Source organism: Equus przewalskii, unplaced genomic scaffold, assembly GCF_037783145.1.
Source record: "Equus przewalskii isolate Varuska unplaced genomic scaffold, EquPr2 ChrUn-13, whole genome shotgun sequence".
In the NCBI taxonomy this organism is placed as follows: Eukaryota; Metazoa; Chordata; class Mammalia; order Perissodactyla; family Equidae; genus Equus; species Equus przewalskii.
Genome location: NW_027228750.1, coordinates 10,000,001 through 10,019,507, shown reverse-complemented (window position 1 = coordinate 10,019,507; position 19,507 = coordinate 10,000,001). Strand labels below are relative to the sequence as shown.

The 19,507-nt window shown below is 34.8% G+C and overlaps 1 protein-coding gene across 4 annotated transcripts in view; it reads left to right on the top strand.

The window, feature by feature from the left end:
- The window catches only part of GPSM2 (G protein signaling modulator 2), a 47,410-nt gene that overhangs the window by 19,930 nt on the left and 7,973 nt on the right, over positions 1-19,507 (top strand). For all 4 annotated transcript variants that reach the window (XM_070607830.1, XM_070607827.1, XM_070607828.1 and 1 more), the window contains 8 exons: positions 179-302; positions 412-527; positions 3,150-3,305; positions 4,256-4,364; positions 5,245-5,374; positions 12,750-12,820; positions 15,595-15,771; positions 18,568-18,727. In XM_070607830.1, coding sequence (XP_070463931.1) covers positions 179-302; positions 412-527; positions 3,150-3,305; positions 4,256-4,364; positions 5,245-5,374; positions 12,750-12,820; positions 15,595-15,771; positions 18,568-18,727 — 1,043 coding nt within the window. The remainder of the gene's footprint in view (positions 1-178; positions 303-411; positions 528-3,149; positions 3,306-4,255; positions 4,365-5,244; positions 5,375-12,749; positions 12,821-15,594; positions 15,772-18,567; positions 18,728-19,507) is intronic.

Below are 19,507 nucleotides of genomic sequence, written 5' to 3'. Positions count from 1 at the left end.
TGTAATCACCCTCCATCACAGATATATTTTTAAAATGTGGCACATCATGGCTGTAAGCTTATTTAAATTTTTTTCTGATAAAAAGAATTGGATTTGTAAATCAAATCACTAAATTTTTTTCTCATCAATAAATTTTTTTCTCAAACTTATTTTTTCACAACTTTTTGTTATCACTTAGGGAAAACCTGTCACTAGTGACTGCTTTGGGTGACCGAGCAGCCCAAGGACGTGCCTTTGGAAATCTTGGAAACACGCATTACCTTCTTGGCAACTTCAGGGATGCCGTTATAGCTCACGAGCAGGTACAGTGCAGGCCATTTTCTCCATGAGTGCTTGAACAATGATTAGATTATTCTTTAGGTTTTTTTTTTTTACATTATAGCTATATCTAATTAAAATTTTCTGTTTCAGCGTCTCCTTATTGCAAAAGAATTTGGAGATAAAGCAGCTGAAAGAAGAGCGTATAGCAACCTGGGAAATGCATATATATTTCTTGGTGAATTTGAAACTGCCTCTGAATACTACAAGTTAGTCTAATATTTCTGTAGATAAATGTAAAATGAGTAGCTTTGCAATCCTATTAAATCATAGGCTTTGGGTTTAAACCCTGCTTTTTGCTGCATACTAGCAGCAGGACCTTGGGCGTCTAAGCTTCAGTTTCCTCATCTGTAATGGAAGATATCAATACCTTGCTTTTGGGATTGTTGAGGATTGAAAGAAAGAATATATTAAGCACTTACTTATTAGCACAGTACCTGGCACATAGTGCTCAGTAAATATTATTGTACCTAAGATTTAATAGCAACAGTATGACCCCTTTATATTTTTATTAGTTTTTATCTTTAAAACTAATTGTTTTAAATGAAATTCTTAACTTTTAAATTTGTTTAGCATGTGTGGTGTGTATATTTATACGCCTTTTTTCCACTCAATTATGGGTTTGCAGGGAGGCCATAAGAAAGCCTGATAACAAAAATATGCCCTAGTTTCCACCAGTGATCACTGAATTTTTTTCCCCACTGTCGCACCCTCGTGTTGAGCAGTTCTCCTCCCACCCTCTCTGCCCATCTTTGATCCTCACTGTAAACTGAGGCCTCATTCATTTACCTGAGGAGCGGGCAATCCCAGCGTCTTCTGTGGCAGGGTCTTCTTAACCTATCAGTAGACTTGAAGCATAGATGATAGCAAAGTTTAGACTGCTTCAGGTTCCCTAGTCTGTGCTTTCTAAATTGTTTGGAGCTTTCCCTAATTATCGGGATTGAAGGCCCATACGGACCTTAGGTAGAAGCCAGTTTGACTGAACCAGAGACACAGTGATTGATTTGTATTTTATGATTAAAGAAGCCAGTGTGAGAAAGTTCTAGATAGTTTGTCACCTGAAAAAAAAGGTAAAATTGCTTTAAGTACATCTGAAAAACTAGAATGTCATCCCACCCTATTTTAAACATTGACTGATGGTTAATATTTGTTGGTTGATTAGTTAAGTATGAAATATCCTCCCAAATAAAATACATCATTATATAAGGAGTATATATTTTGATTTTAAATATAAAAGTTTCTTATATTTTAAAGCCAAAAGACAGAAAAGTCTTAATTGATAAATGGTGTACTTGTATAAAATACTGAAAAGTTCTGTAATCAAGTGGATGGTGTCTATTTGGCTAAAAAAAGAATGAGTATATAAAGTAATGAAACTTAACCCCCGCCTTCCAAAAATTTTGGTTAAAAATATTTTACATGGCCAGCCTGGGGGTGTAGTGGGTAATCCCATGTGCTCTGCTTTGGCAGCCTGGGGTTGCCAGTTTGGATCCCTGGTGCAGACCTACACACCGCTCATTAAACCATGCTGTGGCGGCATCCCATATACAAGGTAGAGGAAGATTGGCACAGATGTTAGCTTAGCAACAATCTTCCTCAAAAAAAAAAATATATATATATGTATATAGTAGAACTCTGCTTCAGAACTGTTTTCAGGGCCACTCAAGAAGGCTATCAACATTATAGATCTGTACCCTACAGGATAGAAAGCAGTAGTTTGGTAAACCTCCTTTAATAATTGAATGTGGTTCCAGAAAGACTTCTGACCATTTACAAATTAACCATACCTTCAAAGAATAATGGTGTGCCAGAAAGGGTCACACCAGAGGAGCTGAAGGCAATTCCAAAGGCAATGTTAGAATAAGTGTGTAGCCTCCCATGGTGACAGCTTTGAAGGTATCATCGTTAAATATATAATTTCAGGTTTGTTTGCTTAAAAAAAAATATCGCATTATCATATACTTATTTTTCATATAGTTATAAATGATATGAAGTATTTATACTATTTGGCAGAAGTTATAAGGAGTCATTTAAATTATTGGATCCCAAAGCATCTGTAGGTTTAAGCACTGATAATAATAACAAAACAGTGTTAACATTTATTAGTATCTGTGAGCAAGATGCTATTCTAAGCACTTTATGTATACTAATTCATTTAATTCTCACAAAACCCTGTGAAGTATTTTACATATGAGGAAACTAGTGCATAGAGAGGTTGAGTGACTTGCTCCAATCACAGAGCTAGTAATTGGCAAAGTTGGGATTTGAACCCAGACAGTCTAGCTCTGGGGTCCATGCTCTTAACTGCTACACTGGCTTCTCATTGACGATTCCATATGGGTTAGGTAGAATTCGGTTAATGTTTAAATGTAGTATTTAATATTTTTCATAAATCAGTAACTAATGGCCTTTCGTATAAGAATTTTAACTAAGTATTTTAAATTTTGACAAATGTAAAGGCAACACTATGATTGAAAAGAGGTTATGTGGACAAAAGTCTCTTAGTTTAAGTTATTGCCACTGCAACAGGGAAAGTTTTTTTTAATGTTAAAAATAACTATGTTAATCTTTAAAGGCACTCAATCTCATGTGTCAGTACTCCTTTTCTCTGGAGAATAAGTAGGACTTTCAAATTTATTCTAAAAGTGGAATTTGCTTTTTGTGTTTTCAAAGACATCTTTTCATTTTGTCTAAATGTAATAAAGTATGGCATATTAAGCTCTAAAACAGATTTACTTTAAAGGCAGGAGGAAAAGTGAGAGTTTTAATTTTTGATTATTATAGCCAAAAATTAAAATGACCATTATGTAAGAATTAATTTCTTCTTTTAGAAAGACACTACTGTTGGCTCGACAGCTTAAAGACAGGGCTGTAGAGGCACAGTCTTGCTACAGTCTTGGAAACACATATACTTTACTTCAGGACTACGAAAAGGCCATTGATTATCATCTGAAGCACTTAGCAATTGCTCAAGAACTAAATGATAGGTAAGCTGTACACCTTTTTACTATAGTTATGGTAAAATATAGATGCATTGTTTAATGCTAAGAATTTTCCCTTTAAGTTTCTTTTTGGTTTGTTTGTTTCCTTTGTTTTCTTTTTAATTCCTTTTTAAGGAATTTCCTCTGTTTCAGTGACATCCTCTGTATATTATTGTTTGAAAGGTTATCTTGTGTTAGAGGATTAGACTCCTTCCATATAGTTGAACCAAGATCAGTAACTAGGTCACAAACAGTTGCCAACACAGGTCCTCCTGATTAGATTAGTGTGGGAATTGTGGTAAACTTAGAGATAAGGCCCAATATAAACGGGGCAGCTGCTACGCAACTCCAGCTAATTGTTGCCAGACAGGAATGAGGGTCCGTTATGTCCAGATCCTCCTCTTTTTTCAAGAGAAGCTGGAGTCCTGAGTTTTATATAAAAATCTTCTGACTTTCACATGTTAACGGCTAGTGGTTTTTAACTGTATGAAAAAAACAGCATATCTGTGCAGGCCTTTAGTCTATTATGTTTGCTTTAGAACGAGAGATTTTTCCTCAGTTTGAAGAAGAACTTCTGTATACAGTTGTTCAAAATGAAGTATGCTATCTCAAGAGGCAGTGAGTTCTCTGTCTCTGGAGGTGTTCAAACATGGACCAAATGATTACCTGGTAGGGCTGGTCATAGAAAGAAAATGGGGTAGTTGAACTACAAGACCAAATCCCTGAGATTTGCTTATTTTATAATACATTGCATATTTTTAAAGGATGTTTTCCATTTTAATACTTGTCTCTGAGTTCAGTATTATCTGGGTATTCTAATATGTCTCTATTATTATGATAGAAAGACCAAATAAATCCAAAGCATTGTTTATATCTTAACTTTTGCTGGGTAGCTTTTAGTCCACACACAGACCTCCTTTCAGATAACTGCATGTTAGTTTTGAATTATTTTGTAGAATTGGTGAAGGAAGAGCATGTTGGAGCTTAGGAAATGCATACACAGCTCTAGGAAATCATGATCAAGCCATGCATTTTGCTGAAAAGCACTTGGAAATTTCAAGAGAGGTATGAAACTAAAAAATTGCTCTGTGTGCTATTGTGACTCACAAATCAGCAGGGAGGAAAGCCCTGTTATTTCTCTAGATCGCTCTTATATTGCTGAGTAATAAATTTAATTATACGTTGTTCTCTTGGCATAAGAACTGCACAAAGCATTCTGAGATACAGATCAGAGATATGGTTGCACTGGCCTTGATGTAGGAGGACAGGAGGGTAAGGCCGGGCATGGGGGCATTGAAGGATTACTAAAATATGCCTCCACCATATCTCCTCTCTCCACGGAAAAGTAGCATGGTATGGGAGGAAAAACATGGTTTCTAGAATCAAGTTCTGCCACTTGCTGCCTATTTGAGCTTAGAAACCTTTTCTGAGCCTCATTTTTCTTATTCCCATTTACGGATAATAGTAATAATAATAATATCTACCTTATAAATCATTATAAGGATTAGAGACAATGTATGTAAAAGTACCTAGTATAATGTCTAGTTCTGGTTTAATAAATAAATGTTAACTGTTACTACAGAATGAAAATAAAATATTCTAAGACAATTTTATTCACGTGATCCAAGTTAACACATCACAGAATAATCTGCATTATCATTTAATATGATCATAGCAATTAAGAGCAATCGAATATTTAGAGAACTAAAGAACTGATAGACTACAATTAGCTGTCCTATTGCCATATTTTAGAAACTTCCCTTTTCTTTTTTCTTTAAAAAAAACTTAGTGAAAAAACCCATTTCATTCATAGTCTCATAATTCTATTATAACCATTTTCATTTCTCTATTTTATTCCAGTTTTAGGTTCATAACATTGTCAACTAATCTTTACCATTCTTTGTCTTTAAATACTACTCTAAAATATAAATGCTTGTGGTTGTAGGTTGGGGATAGAAGTGGTGAGCTAACAGCACGACTGAATCTCTCAGATCTTCAGATGGTTCTTGGTCTGAGTTACAGCACAAATAATTCAATAATGTCTGAAAATATTGAAATTGATAACAGTTTGCATGGTAAGTAATAGGTCTTCAAAACCTAATTTCTTTATCTTCACGATTTACATTTAAATTACCGATCACGTTTACCATATCCAGAGAGAATATATAACACAGGAAACTCAACTTTTTTTACGTTTTTGCTTTACCACAGTCCTATTAATTTATCAATATAGAATACAGTGTTTTATAGCTTTTCTCATGAACTTAGGAATGGTAAGGGTATAATTATTTTCTTTTGTAAAAATATATTTAAATTCTGTGCTTGAAGGCTCACCTTAAAATTTATAAATGTGAAGATGCTAAAATTAAAACATTTTATTGTTTTGTTTATCCTTTTTATTTCAAATGTTTTCCCATATTTGATTTTTGCTTAGCTCTTTTTTCCCCATTTCATTTCTGAGGTGAAATCTCTTAGGACTGTTTTCTTTTTTTAATTCAGAAAACTTAGGAAATTTTCTTTAGGTGCTGATTCAGTTTGATACTGCTACAGGGAAAAATGTGCTATAATGTCTCTGTTTCTAAATGGAAAAAATAACCCTACTTTTGATTAAAGAAATAAAAAGGGACATGATTAGAATTTTCAATTTTTGAATATCATCTGCATGACTCTGTGAGATCCGTTTAAACGATCTGGCCTACGCTTAAGTTCTCAGTCTAAAAAAAATACTGACACAGACATATGTTTTGAAAGTCAGTGAAAAATCTGGCTTTTACCTTTCCAATTTCCTTTTCTCAACCCGTATAAAGAAAAGGAAGAAGGAAAAGAAGTTAGTGGCTAGTTATCTGATTAAGACTTTGAAAGAACATTTAGTGAAAAATTCTGAAGTACGAGTGGTGTAATAAATTGTGACTGTGTGCTTTGCAATTGAACAATGAGCTAAAAAGTTTTCCTGTGTTTAATTTTCAAATAGGTTATAAATAACTCTCATATTTTAACAAGCTATCACTTGTCCTTGTGGACACCTCTAGCTATCAACCTATTCCTTTGTTCCCCTTTATAATAAAACTTGAAGATAATATCAATGTTCATTGTCTTTACTTCCTCACCTCCCATTCTCTCCTCAACCCACTCCACTCGGGCTTTGGTCCCATCAGGACATTGAAACTTCTTCAAGGTTACCAGAGAGGACCTCCATTTTACCAAACACATTAATCAGTTTTCAGATGTCGGCTTACTTGATTTCTTAGCAATATTCCTTACAGCTGATCATTCCCTCCTCAGAATACTTTCTTCATTTGGCCTCCAGAATTACCCTCCTTTTCTGATTTGCCTCCCCCTCACTGGCCACTTTCAGTCTTCATTACTCTCTCCTCTCCTCATCTTTCCATCCTTGAAATTTGTACTGCCCAGAGTTCAGTTCTTGGACCTCTTCTCTCCTTCCCGTTGCCCCTTCCCTCTCTTCCTCCCTATTTTTCATCCATCTAGCCCTTTTCTGATTTTATCCTTTTTCCTCTTATCCTACCCTCAGTGCTTCTAATAGAACTTTCTGTGAAAATGGAAATGTTCTATGGCTGTGCTGTTCAATATAATAGCCTCTAGTCATATGTGGCTGTTGAGCATTCGAAATGTGGCTAATGCAAAAGAGGAAATGAAATTTTAATATTATTTAACTTTAATTAATTAACAGTTTAAAAGCCACATGGTGGCTAGTGGCCACTGTATCGGACAGAACAACTCTAGATGATACCATTCCATTGGTTGGCTTTTATATCATCTATATACTGAGGATTTTCAGATTGATATTTCCGGTCATAATTTCTCTCTTGAGTTTGAGATTCATCTATTTAACATTTACATTTGAACATCTAATTGGCATCTAAAAGTCAACATGTCCAAACAGGACCTCTTATTTTTTTTCCCTAAACATGTTCTTCCTCCAGTCGGCCCCATCTCAGGATATGGTACCACCATTCACCCAAGTGTTCAGGCCAAAAACCTAGGGGTCGTCCTTGTTCCCTTTCTTCCACTCACTCCTACATCCAACCTATCAGAAACCCTACCTTCAAAGTATATCCCTAATCTCACTTAGAACATATGCTGCAACAATCTTAGTAGAAGCTGCCAGCATCTCCCAGTAGAGTACTAGCCTACCATCTGTTTCCCTTGCTTCCATTCTTGACCCCTCACACTGACTTTTCCAAACAGCAGCCAGAGTGCTCTTTTAAAATGTAAATCATGGGGTGGCCTGGTGGCATAGTGGTTAAGTTCACATGGGGCACTTCAGTGCCCCAGGGTTTGTGGGTTCAGATCCCAGGTGTAGACCTACACACTGCTCATCAAGCCATGCTGTGGCAGCATCCCACATACAAAACAGAGGAAGATTGGCACAGATGTTAGCTCAGGGCAAATCTTCCTCACCAAAAAAAAAAAAAAGTAACTCATGTCATGTCATTCCTCTGTTCAAAACCTTCCAGTGACTTCCCATCACACCTAGCACCAAATCCTCAGTCCTTACTGTGCTTAAAAGGCCTTTTGTAATCTGGACCCAGCTTGCTTCTTCAGCATCATTTCCTACCACTCTCCCCTTGCTCATTTTGGCTCCATGAAAACAGGTATTTTTTGGTCCCTTTTGTTCATTGCTGTATCCTCAGTGCTAGGAAAAGTCTGCTGGCTAAAGGAACTGCAAGGGAAATTTGTGTATTTCTGGTCTTGGCTCAGCGTAGAGTAAAAGGAATCTTCCCTAAGAATCTGAATTCATAAGCCTGCCTACATGCTGGTTTGGAATTTGATTTATTCTATGTACTCAGTGTAAAACCCCAATCCATTAAAGTGCTTTTGGGTTAGAAATGCTCCTAGGGACTTAGCAGAAGTAAGATCACATATGTTTTGGAGGAAAGCATCCTTGATCCAGATCTATAAAGGCTCACAACAACAACAAAATATCAAACACATAGAGAAACAAGCCAACATGAGTAAGAGAACAAACAGCAAAATTAGATCACCAAGATCTTCAGATACTGGAATGATCAGATACAGAATATAAAATGACTATGGTTAAATGTTTACAGAAATAACAGGATTGAAATAAAGGAAGAACAAAAGTGATCAGGCAGATTTGAAAAAAAGTAATAATAGCTAACGTTTATTGAGTGCCTACTATGTGCCAGGCACTGATTTAAGTGCTTTACCTGTTTTAACTCATTTAAGCATAACAACTCTAGGAGGTAAGTTTCTATTATCCTTAATTCACACATGGGGAAATGGAAGCAGGGGAGGTTAAATAAATTTACCAGGGTTACCTATGTAAGTATAGAAATGGGAGTTAAACCTAGTCGATCTGGCTTCAGGATCTGTATCTTATTTATGTCTCAATGTGATTTTAACCTGCCTCTCAGTAATTGATAGGTAAAAATCAATCAGGAGTCAGATATCAGTAATAATATAGAGGATTTGACAAGCACAATTAATAGGCTTGATCTAGTGCAGTATTTTTCAAACTGAGTTGTAAAATCAGTGTCGGGTTGCAACTACCATTAATACATCCATACCCACTCACACACACATATAACCAAGGTATCATACATGATAAGAGCAAGGACTGTTGTGTGAAGATTTTGTTATACATTTGTGTATGTGTGTTCCAGGTTGCAATGCAAAATGTATTTCTTAATATGGGTCATAGTTAAAAAGTGAAAACCACTGATTTAATGGATATATAGAATACTGCACCTAGAAATTGATCAGTTTACATTCTTTTAAATCATTCATGAAACATTTCCAAAAATTTGACCACATGCTAAGTCAATAAAGCAAATCTCAACAAATTTGAAAGAATATGTGTCACATAGATTTCATGCCCTGAGCATAGTACAGTTAAGTTAGAAATTAACAAGAAGATAATGTATAAAACGTATTCACTTAAAAACTTAAAAACACACTCTAAGTAACTTATGGGTTGAAGAAGAAATCTTAAATTCAAAAATAACTTAGGACTGAATTATAATTTGTGGGATATGACTTACATTGGTTCTGACAGCAAATTTTACATCGTGTGATATTTAAAAAGGAAAAAGACTGAAAATTGAGCTAAATATTTCAAGTTTTAAAAAGTAAAAGACAAAACAAAAAATAAACTTAAAGAAATAATAACTGAAATTAAATGACAATTCAATAGAAAGAATTTTAAAAACCCCAGATTTGGTTCTTTAGAAAGACTAACAAGTCTACAGCAAGATTATTCAAGAAAAGAGAGAGAGAGGGCTATGCTATAGATGCAACAGAGATTAAAAAGGTAAGGGATTATCCTGAATAGTTTTATGACAAAATATTTGAAAGCCTAGGTGAAATGGACAGTTTCTAGAAAAACAACTTAAAACTGAATCTAGAAAAATCTAATGGTAGAATGTAATGTAAATGGCATCCTTAATGCCTAAAACCATAAAGAAATTTGATTAGTAATTTAAAATCTTCCCACTAAGAAAATACCTGGCCAACATGGTTTTACAAGTGAGATCTACTAGACGTTCAAGAAAATTGATTCCAACCTTCCACAAAATTTTATAGATAACTGGAAAAGTGGGAACGCTTCATCAGTCTTTTTGAGAGCAGTATAATCTTTTATATCCAAACTAGACAAGAACAATACAAGAAAGGTAAATTACATGCAAGTCTTTACTCATGAACATAGATGCAAAAATTCTAAAAATATTAGCAAACCAAATCTAGCAATTTATTTAAATAAGCAGGAATTCAAGTGGATTGAACATTAGAAAATCAATTAATGTAATTCACCAAGGAGGAAATAGTCCAAATACCCAAATATATCAGTAACCCTATTAAATGTACATGTTCCATTTAATGAACAGGAGTATCAGATTGGAAAAAGAATAAAATCCAACTAAATACAAAAGAAGTATCTAAAATGTTAGGATGTATTAAGCCTGAAAGTAAAAGGATAGAAAAAGCTATTCCATGGAAAAATTAATCAAAAGGAAGCTGGTATAGCAGTATTAATAGCAAATAAAATGTACTTTAATCCAGATTGTTTTGGCTTTGAGTTCTCAGACCTTTTTAGCAAAAGATCTTTTTAGAAATGATGGTGGTCACTTCACAATGGTTAATAAATCATTAGGAAGATAAAAGCTTTAAATTTGTATGTGCCTACTAAGCCTAATAACAAAGCTTCAATGTACATAAAGTAAAACTGACCAAACTAAAAGGAGAAATGGGAAAATCCAGAATCATAATGGGAAATTTTAACATATTTCTCTCAGTACTTGCTCGTATCAGAAAACCAGATATTTTGAAGTATGGAAAACTAAATATTATAAAGGATGTCAATTCTCCCCAAATTGATATAAATTCAATGCACTGCCAAGCAAATCGCAACAGTTCTTTTGTGGAACTTGATGAGGTCATTCATGAATGTATATGAAAGAAAAAAGGTCTGAGAACTCAAAGCCAAAACAATCTGGATGAAAAACAAGAAATGACATGGGCTTTCTATACAGATAGAAAGGTTACAAAGCTACAGTAATTAAGATGGTGTGCTATTGGAATAGACCAGTGGAATGGAATATAGAGCCTATATTTTAATTCCTTGCATATATGAAAACTAATATCTCACAAAATAAATTCTTGGTGGATTAAGGATTTAAATATGACAGATTTAAAGCAATAATAGTGGTGATGCTGGCTAATGCTTAATTGACCCTTGTAGAGATAATGATGCATTTATCATCATACAATATGAAATAGGTATTGTTCTTTACAGATGAGAGAACTGAATCACAGAGAGGTAATTGCCCGAGGTCATATCACAATTGAGTGAGTGGTCTAATTTTAGAGTAGTCCATGCTTAGTCAGTGTGCTGTCCTACCTCTGAAAATAAAGGAGAATATCTTCATGGTATCAGAGAGGGGAAGGATTCCTTAAGACACAAAAACAAAACCATTAAGGACAAGATTGACATTGAAACTAAGAGCTTCATTTCACTGAAAGAAACCATAAAGAGAGAAAACAGACTGAGAAGACATTTGCCAGACTTATGATTAAAAAAGGACTTGTATCCTCAATGTATTAGAACTCCTATGAATTAAAAACAAGACAAATAACCTAACTAAAAAATACACAAAACAATGAACAGAAGAAATACAAATAGCTCATAAATATATGAAAAGATACTGAACTCATTTAATCAGGGAAAACCACAGTGAGGTAATATTGAAAACCTGTGAGGTAGACGAAAATTAAAAGGTCTGATAATATCAGCATTGAAACGATGTGGGTATTGGAAACTCTTCTGCAGTGTCGATGGGAATAGAAATTGATATATTCTAAAGAGCAGTCTGGCAACGTTCTGGTAAAATCGAAGATGTACCAACTATATGATCCAGCACCTCCACTCCCGGTTATATACCTCTGATACCCAAAGTTGAAGAAGCGCTCGCTTATGTACACTAAGAGACATTTCCAAGAATTACTGTAGTAGTATTGCTTATAATAACAAAAAATTGGGAGCAACCTAAATATCTGTCTCCAATAGAATGGATAAATAATTTCTTAGTCCTAAATTGGTCATGAAAATTAAGCTACACATATCAACTTGGATGAATCTCACAAATGTAGGGTTGCTCAAAGTAAGCAAGTTGGAGGATATATACAGAATGAGACTGTTATATATAATCTTATATATAAGCTGTATTGCTTAGAGACATCCACATGTGTAATGAAAATATAAACTACAGGGAGGAAGAGGCAAGTTATGGGGGCAGTTAGTGTGTTGGTAATGGTTTATTTCTTAAGCTGGGTATTAGGTATCTTGTATTACTTATATTATGCCTTTTAAAATATTGCTTAATCTTTGAAAGATTGAATGGATATGAAAATTCTCTATATTTACTGATAACTTTATTGAAAAAATTTTTTGAGAACCTTTTTATTTAACTTGTTTCCCAACTGGCAGTAAGTCTGTCATCTAATGAGATCTTAAAATGGAAATGGATAACTCAGAAAAGAGTAACAATATAGTACTGGGAATGTTATTTTGATTATCTCAAAATAGAAGGCCTAAATCCTTTTCCTTATGTTTTTACTTACTTAAACCACTGTACAGTTTGTTTGGGTTTTTTTTTTTTAAAGAGACTGTGTGGATAGTAGAAAACTAGTTATTATAAAATGCCTTTTCTAAATTAAGGGGTAATGTTAGTAATCAAAGTTAGTTTCCAACCAAAATGTAACTTCCTTACATCAAACCATTTTAGAGGGAGTGTATCGTCTATTTTTATGTAGTTGGTATCGAAAATTATTATAGTTAAAAGAACACGTGTTTGTACGTTTCTCCTCCCATATGCGTTTATGTAACAGACTTTAAAATTGAATAATGTAGTGATGCTGAATTTGTAGTCTTAAGTGCTCCCTGGTTTATTTGAATCAATTTTTTTTACTAAGGTGCACGCCCTAAGTTTGGACGCCGACACAGTATGGAAAATATGGAACTTATGAAGTTAACACCAGAAAAGGTTGGCAGTTTTTGTGTTTTAAATTTCTTGAACTGTTAGAAAATTTTGGTAACTTTTAACTTAAATGAAATAGTTTAAATAAGACTTGTCCCATATGAATGTCACTTGAAATTTTTCCTTTAAAAAGAATCAAAAAAAAGCACAGTGCGAAAGGTGTACAGTATACTGCTATCTGTTTATGCATGTATATCCTTTGTAGATGCATAAAATATTTCTGGAAGAATGTGTGAGAAACTTGCTAACCATGACTGCCTCTGGGAAAAGGACTGGGTGTACAAGTTGGGAGAAATACTTACTTTATATACCAGTTTGAACTGTTTGACTATTTTACAGTGTACATGTATTACTTTTTTTTTAATTAAAAGAAGACCAGGAAAATCAAAAAAGAGTCAGGAGGTTTTTTTTTTTCCAACTAAACAACAGCAATGTTATTGGCAAGATTAGTGATATTTATGATCAAGCTAGGTTTTCTAGCTGCGTTTTTGAAAAGCACTTTTTTAACTAATAACTTCTTATTCAAGATGCATCTTCTCTAGGCTTTTTGTTGTTTTAAGTAACAGAGTAGGGACTTTAGAATTGGAAAAAGGTTATTGAAAGCTTTTATAGGCTTTATATAGGCTGCTTTCTTCCACTTTCATTTAACTTAATTTTACATTGTTTAAGTATACTCTTGTTGGTGTATTTTTTAAAATACTTTCTATAAAATATGTTCATTATAACAACTTCAGAAAATTCCAACAAGGAAATTAAAATTACCAGTAACCCCACCTCCCAATGGTAACTACAATTAATATTTTGGTATTTATTCATCTTGCATTTCCATATGAATATTAATCATATTATAGATACTATTTTATAACATGTAGTAATATATCAAGAACATCTTTCCATGTTTATCCTGCCACCCTATTGTTATAATAATAGCCATATAACTTTGGAATATTGACATTTTTTGTGTGAATAGTCTTCACAAGACTAACATCTAATTGATTTGAACTTATATCCATTATTTTTTTATTCCAAACAATGACGTGTTGCTTAAAAACTCTGGTTAACTTATGAAGGATGTGGTGATTTTCCCAAAATATCCAACTCTTACCTTCTGAGTGATTCTCAGATCTGTTAAATCTACAAATTATTTTTTAAGAAAACACTAGAACACAAAAACTTTTAAGTCAGTTGATGTCTCCTTTCCTCCTTCTTGTAGGAACCTACTACCAAGTAGCAAAATTAATGTTCTACCTTGTGCCTGCCTCCTGAGTGGTACTAGCGGGGAATCCCGAGAACTGACCACGTTCAACCCTGTCATCTTCCAAGGGCCGAATCATGAGGAAGTTTTAGCTTTAATTTAAAATATGTTTGAGTGGAATTAGTTCTTTGTGTTGGTTTCTTTTCCTCATAATAAAGTTGTCAAAGAATTCATCATTCATTCCTCGTAACAAAGTAAAGAAGTATATATAAAGAAAAAGGGAGACTTCTCGCTTAAGATGCTTCTTGGGAAAGAGTACAGTTGGAGGAAACTTTTGAGACCTTGGATGTCTGAAAATGCCATTTCCTACTCTCACATTTGATTGGTAATTTTGCTGACTATAGAATTATTGGTTGGAAATAATTTTCCTTCATAATTTTGAAGACACTGTTCCACTCGGTATTCTTCAGTGTTTTTGTTGAGAAGTCCAGATAACTGTTATAGGAAACATTTAAAATTTTTCACATTTTCACATGCGATTTAAATGCGGTTTTATGTTCTAACATCAAGGGCCATTTACTTTTTCTAGAATCAGTAGACCCTGAAGAATTCCACTCTAGTAAATAATTTCCCCTTATATAACGTATATGAGAAAAGGAATAGAGAAAGAAAAATCAAGCTCATTGTGAAGGAGAGAGCTGGCTCAGTGCACTTATCAGGTCCTTGCCTCACCAGGCACATTAGCCTCAGTGCAGGAGTTAATTCTGATTTGTGCCTCATGGGGGAATTTCTGGTTGATGGAAATGTTCTGTCTTGATTGGGGATGAGGTTATATAACTTTCAACTACACACTTAAAATCGGTGCATTTGACCGTATGTGCCTCATCAAATGATCAGTTACTACATAACATGGACCAATAGAGTTAATTGCAAACACTTAAGACTGAATGTTAAAGTTGCAGATGTCACATAGCTATTGTATGTTCTGTATATTTTTCCTTTGCACTCAATAAATATTTCTTATTTTGAGTCTCTTATTTACAGGTGTTATGTATATTTAAACCAGATCTAGACCTATGTAAATTGCTGATTAGATGTTTTACCTATTGAGAATTTAGTACTGTTAGTGAAAACAATACAGTTTCATCGACAAAAAATTACTACCGCTATATCAGTTGTAGATGTTAATTATGGTTAAAAATTCTACATACATCCAAAATTTCCAGTTGTAGTAGATTTTTAAGTAACTCACATCCAGAATAAAACTTTGGCTCCTTTTCTGACCATTCCAATTTTATTTTTATGGGATTTTGGCAAACTTTCTTATTTTATGTTCTTAGAACCCACCATTTTAATGTTTTGATAATGAGAAATCCACAGTATACATTCAGTACAAGCTGTTGAAAATAAGTGATATACTGGCAAAAGGGAATTTAAGAGATCTAAAGCACTCGCCCCGCCTCGCACCCCCACCCCCCATACCAAATGACTGCAGGTGTCCAGTTAAGATTATGGGAAACCAGAGAGAGCTTTGGTGTTCTTTTTTTTCATATCCTGCTTTCTATTTATGTTTATAATTTTGTAGGTACAGAACTGGAACAGTGAAATTCTAGCTAAACAAAAACCTCTTATTGCCAAACCTTCTGCAAAGCTGCTCTTTGTCAACAGATGGAAGGGGAAAAAATACAAAACTAATTCCTCCGCTAAAGTTCTCCAAGATGCCAGTAATTCTGTTGATCACCGAATTCCAAGTTCTCAGAGGGTATGTTTAAAATAAGTTTTTGAGTATCATGTTTTGAGTACTTAAATTTTAGTTTTCTTGTATTCATACTGAATTTTCGGTAATTTATGTTAGACATTTAATATAAAATATCTTTGGTATCTAAAGAGGTCTTCCATATTTCCCTATCTTTTCTATCTTCCTCAAAGCTAGAAACTGTAATTACTCCATTCATAAATAAGTTGCTACACTGCTTTGGATAGTAATTATTTCTTGGTGTTTCAAGTTACTTTTTTGCCAAAAATACTACCTTTTATTTCACTGCAGTGTCTTCCATTAAGGCTGTCCTCCATTCAGCTTAGCAGTCAGAACAAACTAAATTCAGATGTTCAAGGATTTTTTTTTTAAAGACTTTAGTTTTCCTTTTTCTCCCCAAAGCCCCCCGGTACATAGTTGTGTATTTTTAGTTGTGGGTCCTTCCATTTGTGGCATATGGGATGCTGCCCCAGCATGGCTTGACGAGCGGTGCCATGTCCACGCCCAGGATCAGAACCGGCGAAACCCTGGGCTGCCGAAGCAGAGCACGCAAACTTAACCACTCGGCCACGGGGCCAGCTCAAGGATCTTTAAATACTAATGTAAAATGAAGAGTTTCTGCTGGGATCAACTTCTATTTATATTATTGAACATAATAGAGTTAAAAACTATTTTGATGAAAAATGAATGCAAGAATCAGGTTATTAAATAAAACTTAAAATACTTAGAAATAAAAAAATACCAAGGGTTTACTGATAAGTATCAGGAGTATCTCTAATCTAGCTACCCTACACTCTGATAAAAGGATCAAAATAAATTGCAAAAAAGATACTTCAAATTATCAAGTCCATTTTTCAAGTAATGAGAGCCTTTGAAAAAATTGTCTTTTATTTTTTTTAACAGAGATTTCTGTTGGCCCTCTTGTCATCATTCCATCTATATCTGCACCCTTGTAATGTCCTTTGCCTTGACTTTTATCAGTAGTTTTTTTTACACACATTTCTTCCGCAAGTATGACTAACAAAAGGAAACATTATGGGCTATATAAAAATGGCTCAGGAGTATTTTTGTAGATCCAGAGCAGAACTGGAAGGCACACCTTTGTTCAAGGTTTGAGGTTTTAACTAAGCTCACTTAGCCCAACTGAAAATGTCCATATTTCTGGAGCCTTACTGTGTTTTGCCATTCAGAATTTTTAATTATAGGCTTTTTTTGCCCCTAGGAAAAAGTCTTTTTGTTAGATTTTTGTTAGATGCATTTGACTGTAGCTTACGTACATACTTATCATTCCCAAACCTCAAACTTAACATGTTAAAAACTGTACTCTCTCAACCCCTCCTGTTTCCTTATCTCAGTTAAAGGGATGCCATGTACTCTGTCCCCAAGCCAGGAGCCTGGGTGTCACTCTAGACTCCCTCTCCTTCACTGACCACATCCACTCAATCCCTGTGTCCCCCAGATCTGCACCCCACCCCACCTTTTAAATTTCTGCTACTGTGTCTTAGTTCTGTGTCCTGCTTCATCTCTTAACCAGATTTCTGGAATAGGCACCTGAACTGATCTCTCTCCCTGCATTATTAACCCCTGCAGCTCACTGGAGGGGCCAGTTCTGCTTCTGTACAAAACTGCTTACAATGGACTGTTTTATTAGTGCTCCTCTTATTTCACATAGGATGAAGTTTTAGCTTGTTAGTATGTCTTACAAAGCCCCTTGTTTTGTCTGCTCCTTCCCCTCCTCTTCCCCACCCCTCCCCTTCAGTTCAGTGTCCCCTGAATCCCACAAACCTTTGGGATTGCGTATTAATCAATATGAAACATCTCTATCCTGCAGTGCTTATTCATTCTTCAGGAGCTGACTCAACTATCATGTAGTTTCCCTTATTTCCCCTAAGAATTAGTTATGCCCTTCTCCCAAGGCCCACAACATTTTGTGTATATGTACCTCTATCATTATGAAAAATACAATAATTACTTTTATTAAACATTGCATTCATCATCTTAGTTTTGAAGCCTTCCAAATAAAGTGTGGCAGGTTACCCTCTGCCCCAAATATTCACTTATTTGAAGTTTATATTTTTTTCAGGATCTTCCAACCTTTAAATATAATAAAATACCTTGGAAATCACTATGCTGGGAAAATACACATGCTTTCTTATTTAGTTTATCGGTTCTTAGATTAGTTTACTTAAATTCTGTCGTGGAATCTAAGAACTGCACTTTGAGCCTGGGGTGCCTGCCTGCATCACTAACACTTGCATAATTCATTCAGCATCTGAAGCAGTTCCCCTGAGTCTGAGGTACATTTCTTTAGCCTTAGAAATACAAGGATTAAAAACTAAAATAACTAGAAATGCTTTTTATTAGTTGGATTAAAATAAGTTTTTATTACCAATGTTGCCATCTTGTATTCTTTTGGTCAATTTTTATTTTTTAAAACATATCAACTTTTTAAAAAAATTATCTTTTTATTATTATTTTTTTTTAATTTTTCTTTCTCCCCAAAGCCCCCCAGTACATAGTTGTGTATTTTTGGTTGTGGGTCCTTCTGGTTGTGGCATGTGGGATGCCGCCTCAGCATGGCTTGACGAGTGGTGCCATGTCCACGCCCAGGATCCAAACCAGTGAAACCCTCGGTCGCTGAAGTGGAGTGTGCAAACTTAACCACTTGGCCACGAGGCCAGCCCTCAGTTTTTATTTTTAATCTTCATCCTTTAGCTTTTGCACTGGAGTATATCATGATATTGTTCCACTGATGATCTAGAAATAATGCTGGAATATTTAGATTTTCTCTTAATATTTCAGAAAATCAGTGCAGATACTATTGCAGATGAAGGGTTCTTTGATTTATTAAGCCGATTTCAAAGCAGTCGGATGGATGATCAGAGGTGCTGCTTACAAGCAAAGAACTGTGCACCAGCCTCAACTGCAGCTTCTTCCACTCCCACTAGAATGATGCTAAAAAGTAAGTTATCTAGGCTTCTCCTCCAATTTAATAGTTCCCTTTGATAGTCTTGTGATTTATTTCTGAGAATTTAGTTCTCATCATAGGAGGTATGATAAGTCAGCCTGAATCCACGTATATCTGAAATGCAGGTATTCGTACAGTTCAAAACAAGGTTTCATTTCAGTTCCCCTAAGTTTGTCTGTATTTCTAGTCCATTGCACTTTCTATTGATTGTATCATACTGCCTTCCTAGTTTCTTTGGGCTTGGGATAAAATCTAACTTTAAAAAATAAAAATAATGAGGAAAAAATTATAGTTATCTATGCTTTATATTTGTATGTAAAATGCAAAAGTTTCATACCTGGATTAAAAAAGAAAAGCCAAGACAGACTAAAGAGGAAGTTACAGTTAAGGCTGAAGCTAAGGCCTGCCTGAGCCTTAGATCTAAAATAGGTTACTTAAATGTTTCTATTTCACCTAGCAGAAGATTTCCTCTAGCAGAGACCTAGATTTGCCAGCAGCGCTTAACTCTTAGTTAGCTAAATGGTTCCTGTCCCGGGCATGGAATAAAAACAGTGTCCCACTCATCCTGGACTGAGAAATTATGTAAGAAAACCAGTTTATTTACCTTCAGAAATCTAGCCCTGTATCTTGTAAAGTTACATTTTGGATGGACATTAGATAAAGGGAAATATAATCAAATCTGAATAACCTCCACGTGGGTCATATGAAGTCCTATGGGATTGATTCTCCCCTCCCCATCCACCTAGGCGGGCCCTGGCCTATCAGGGACTCTCT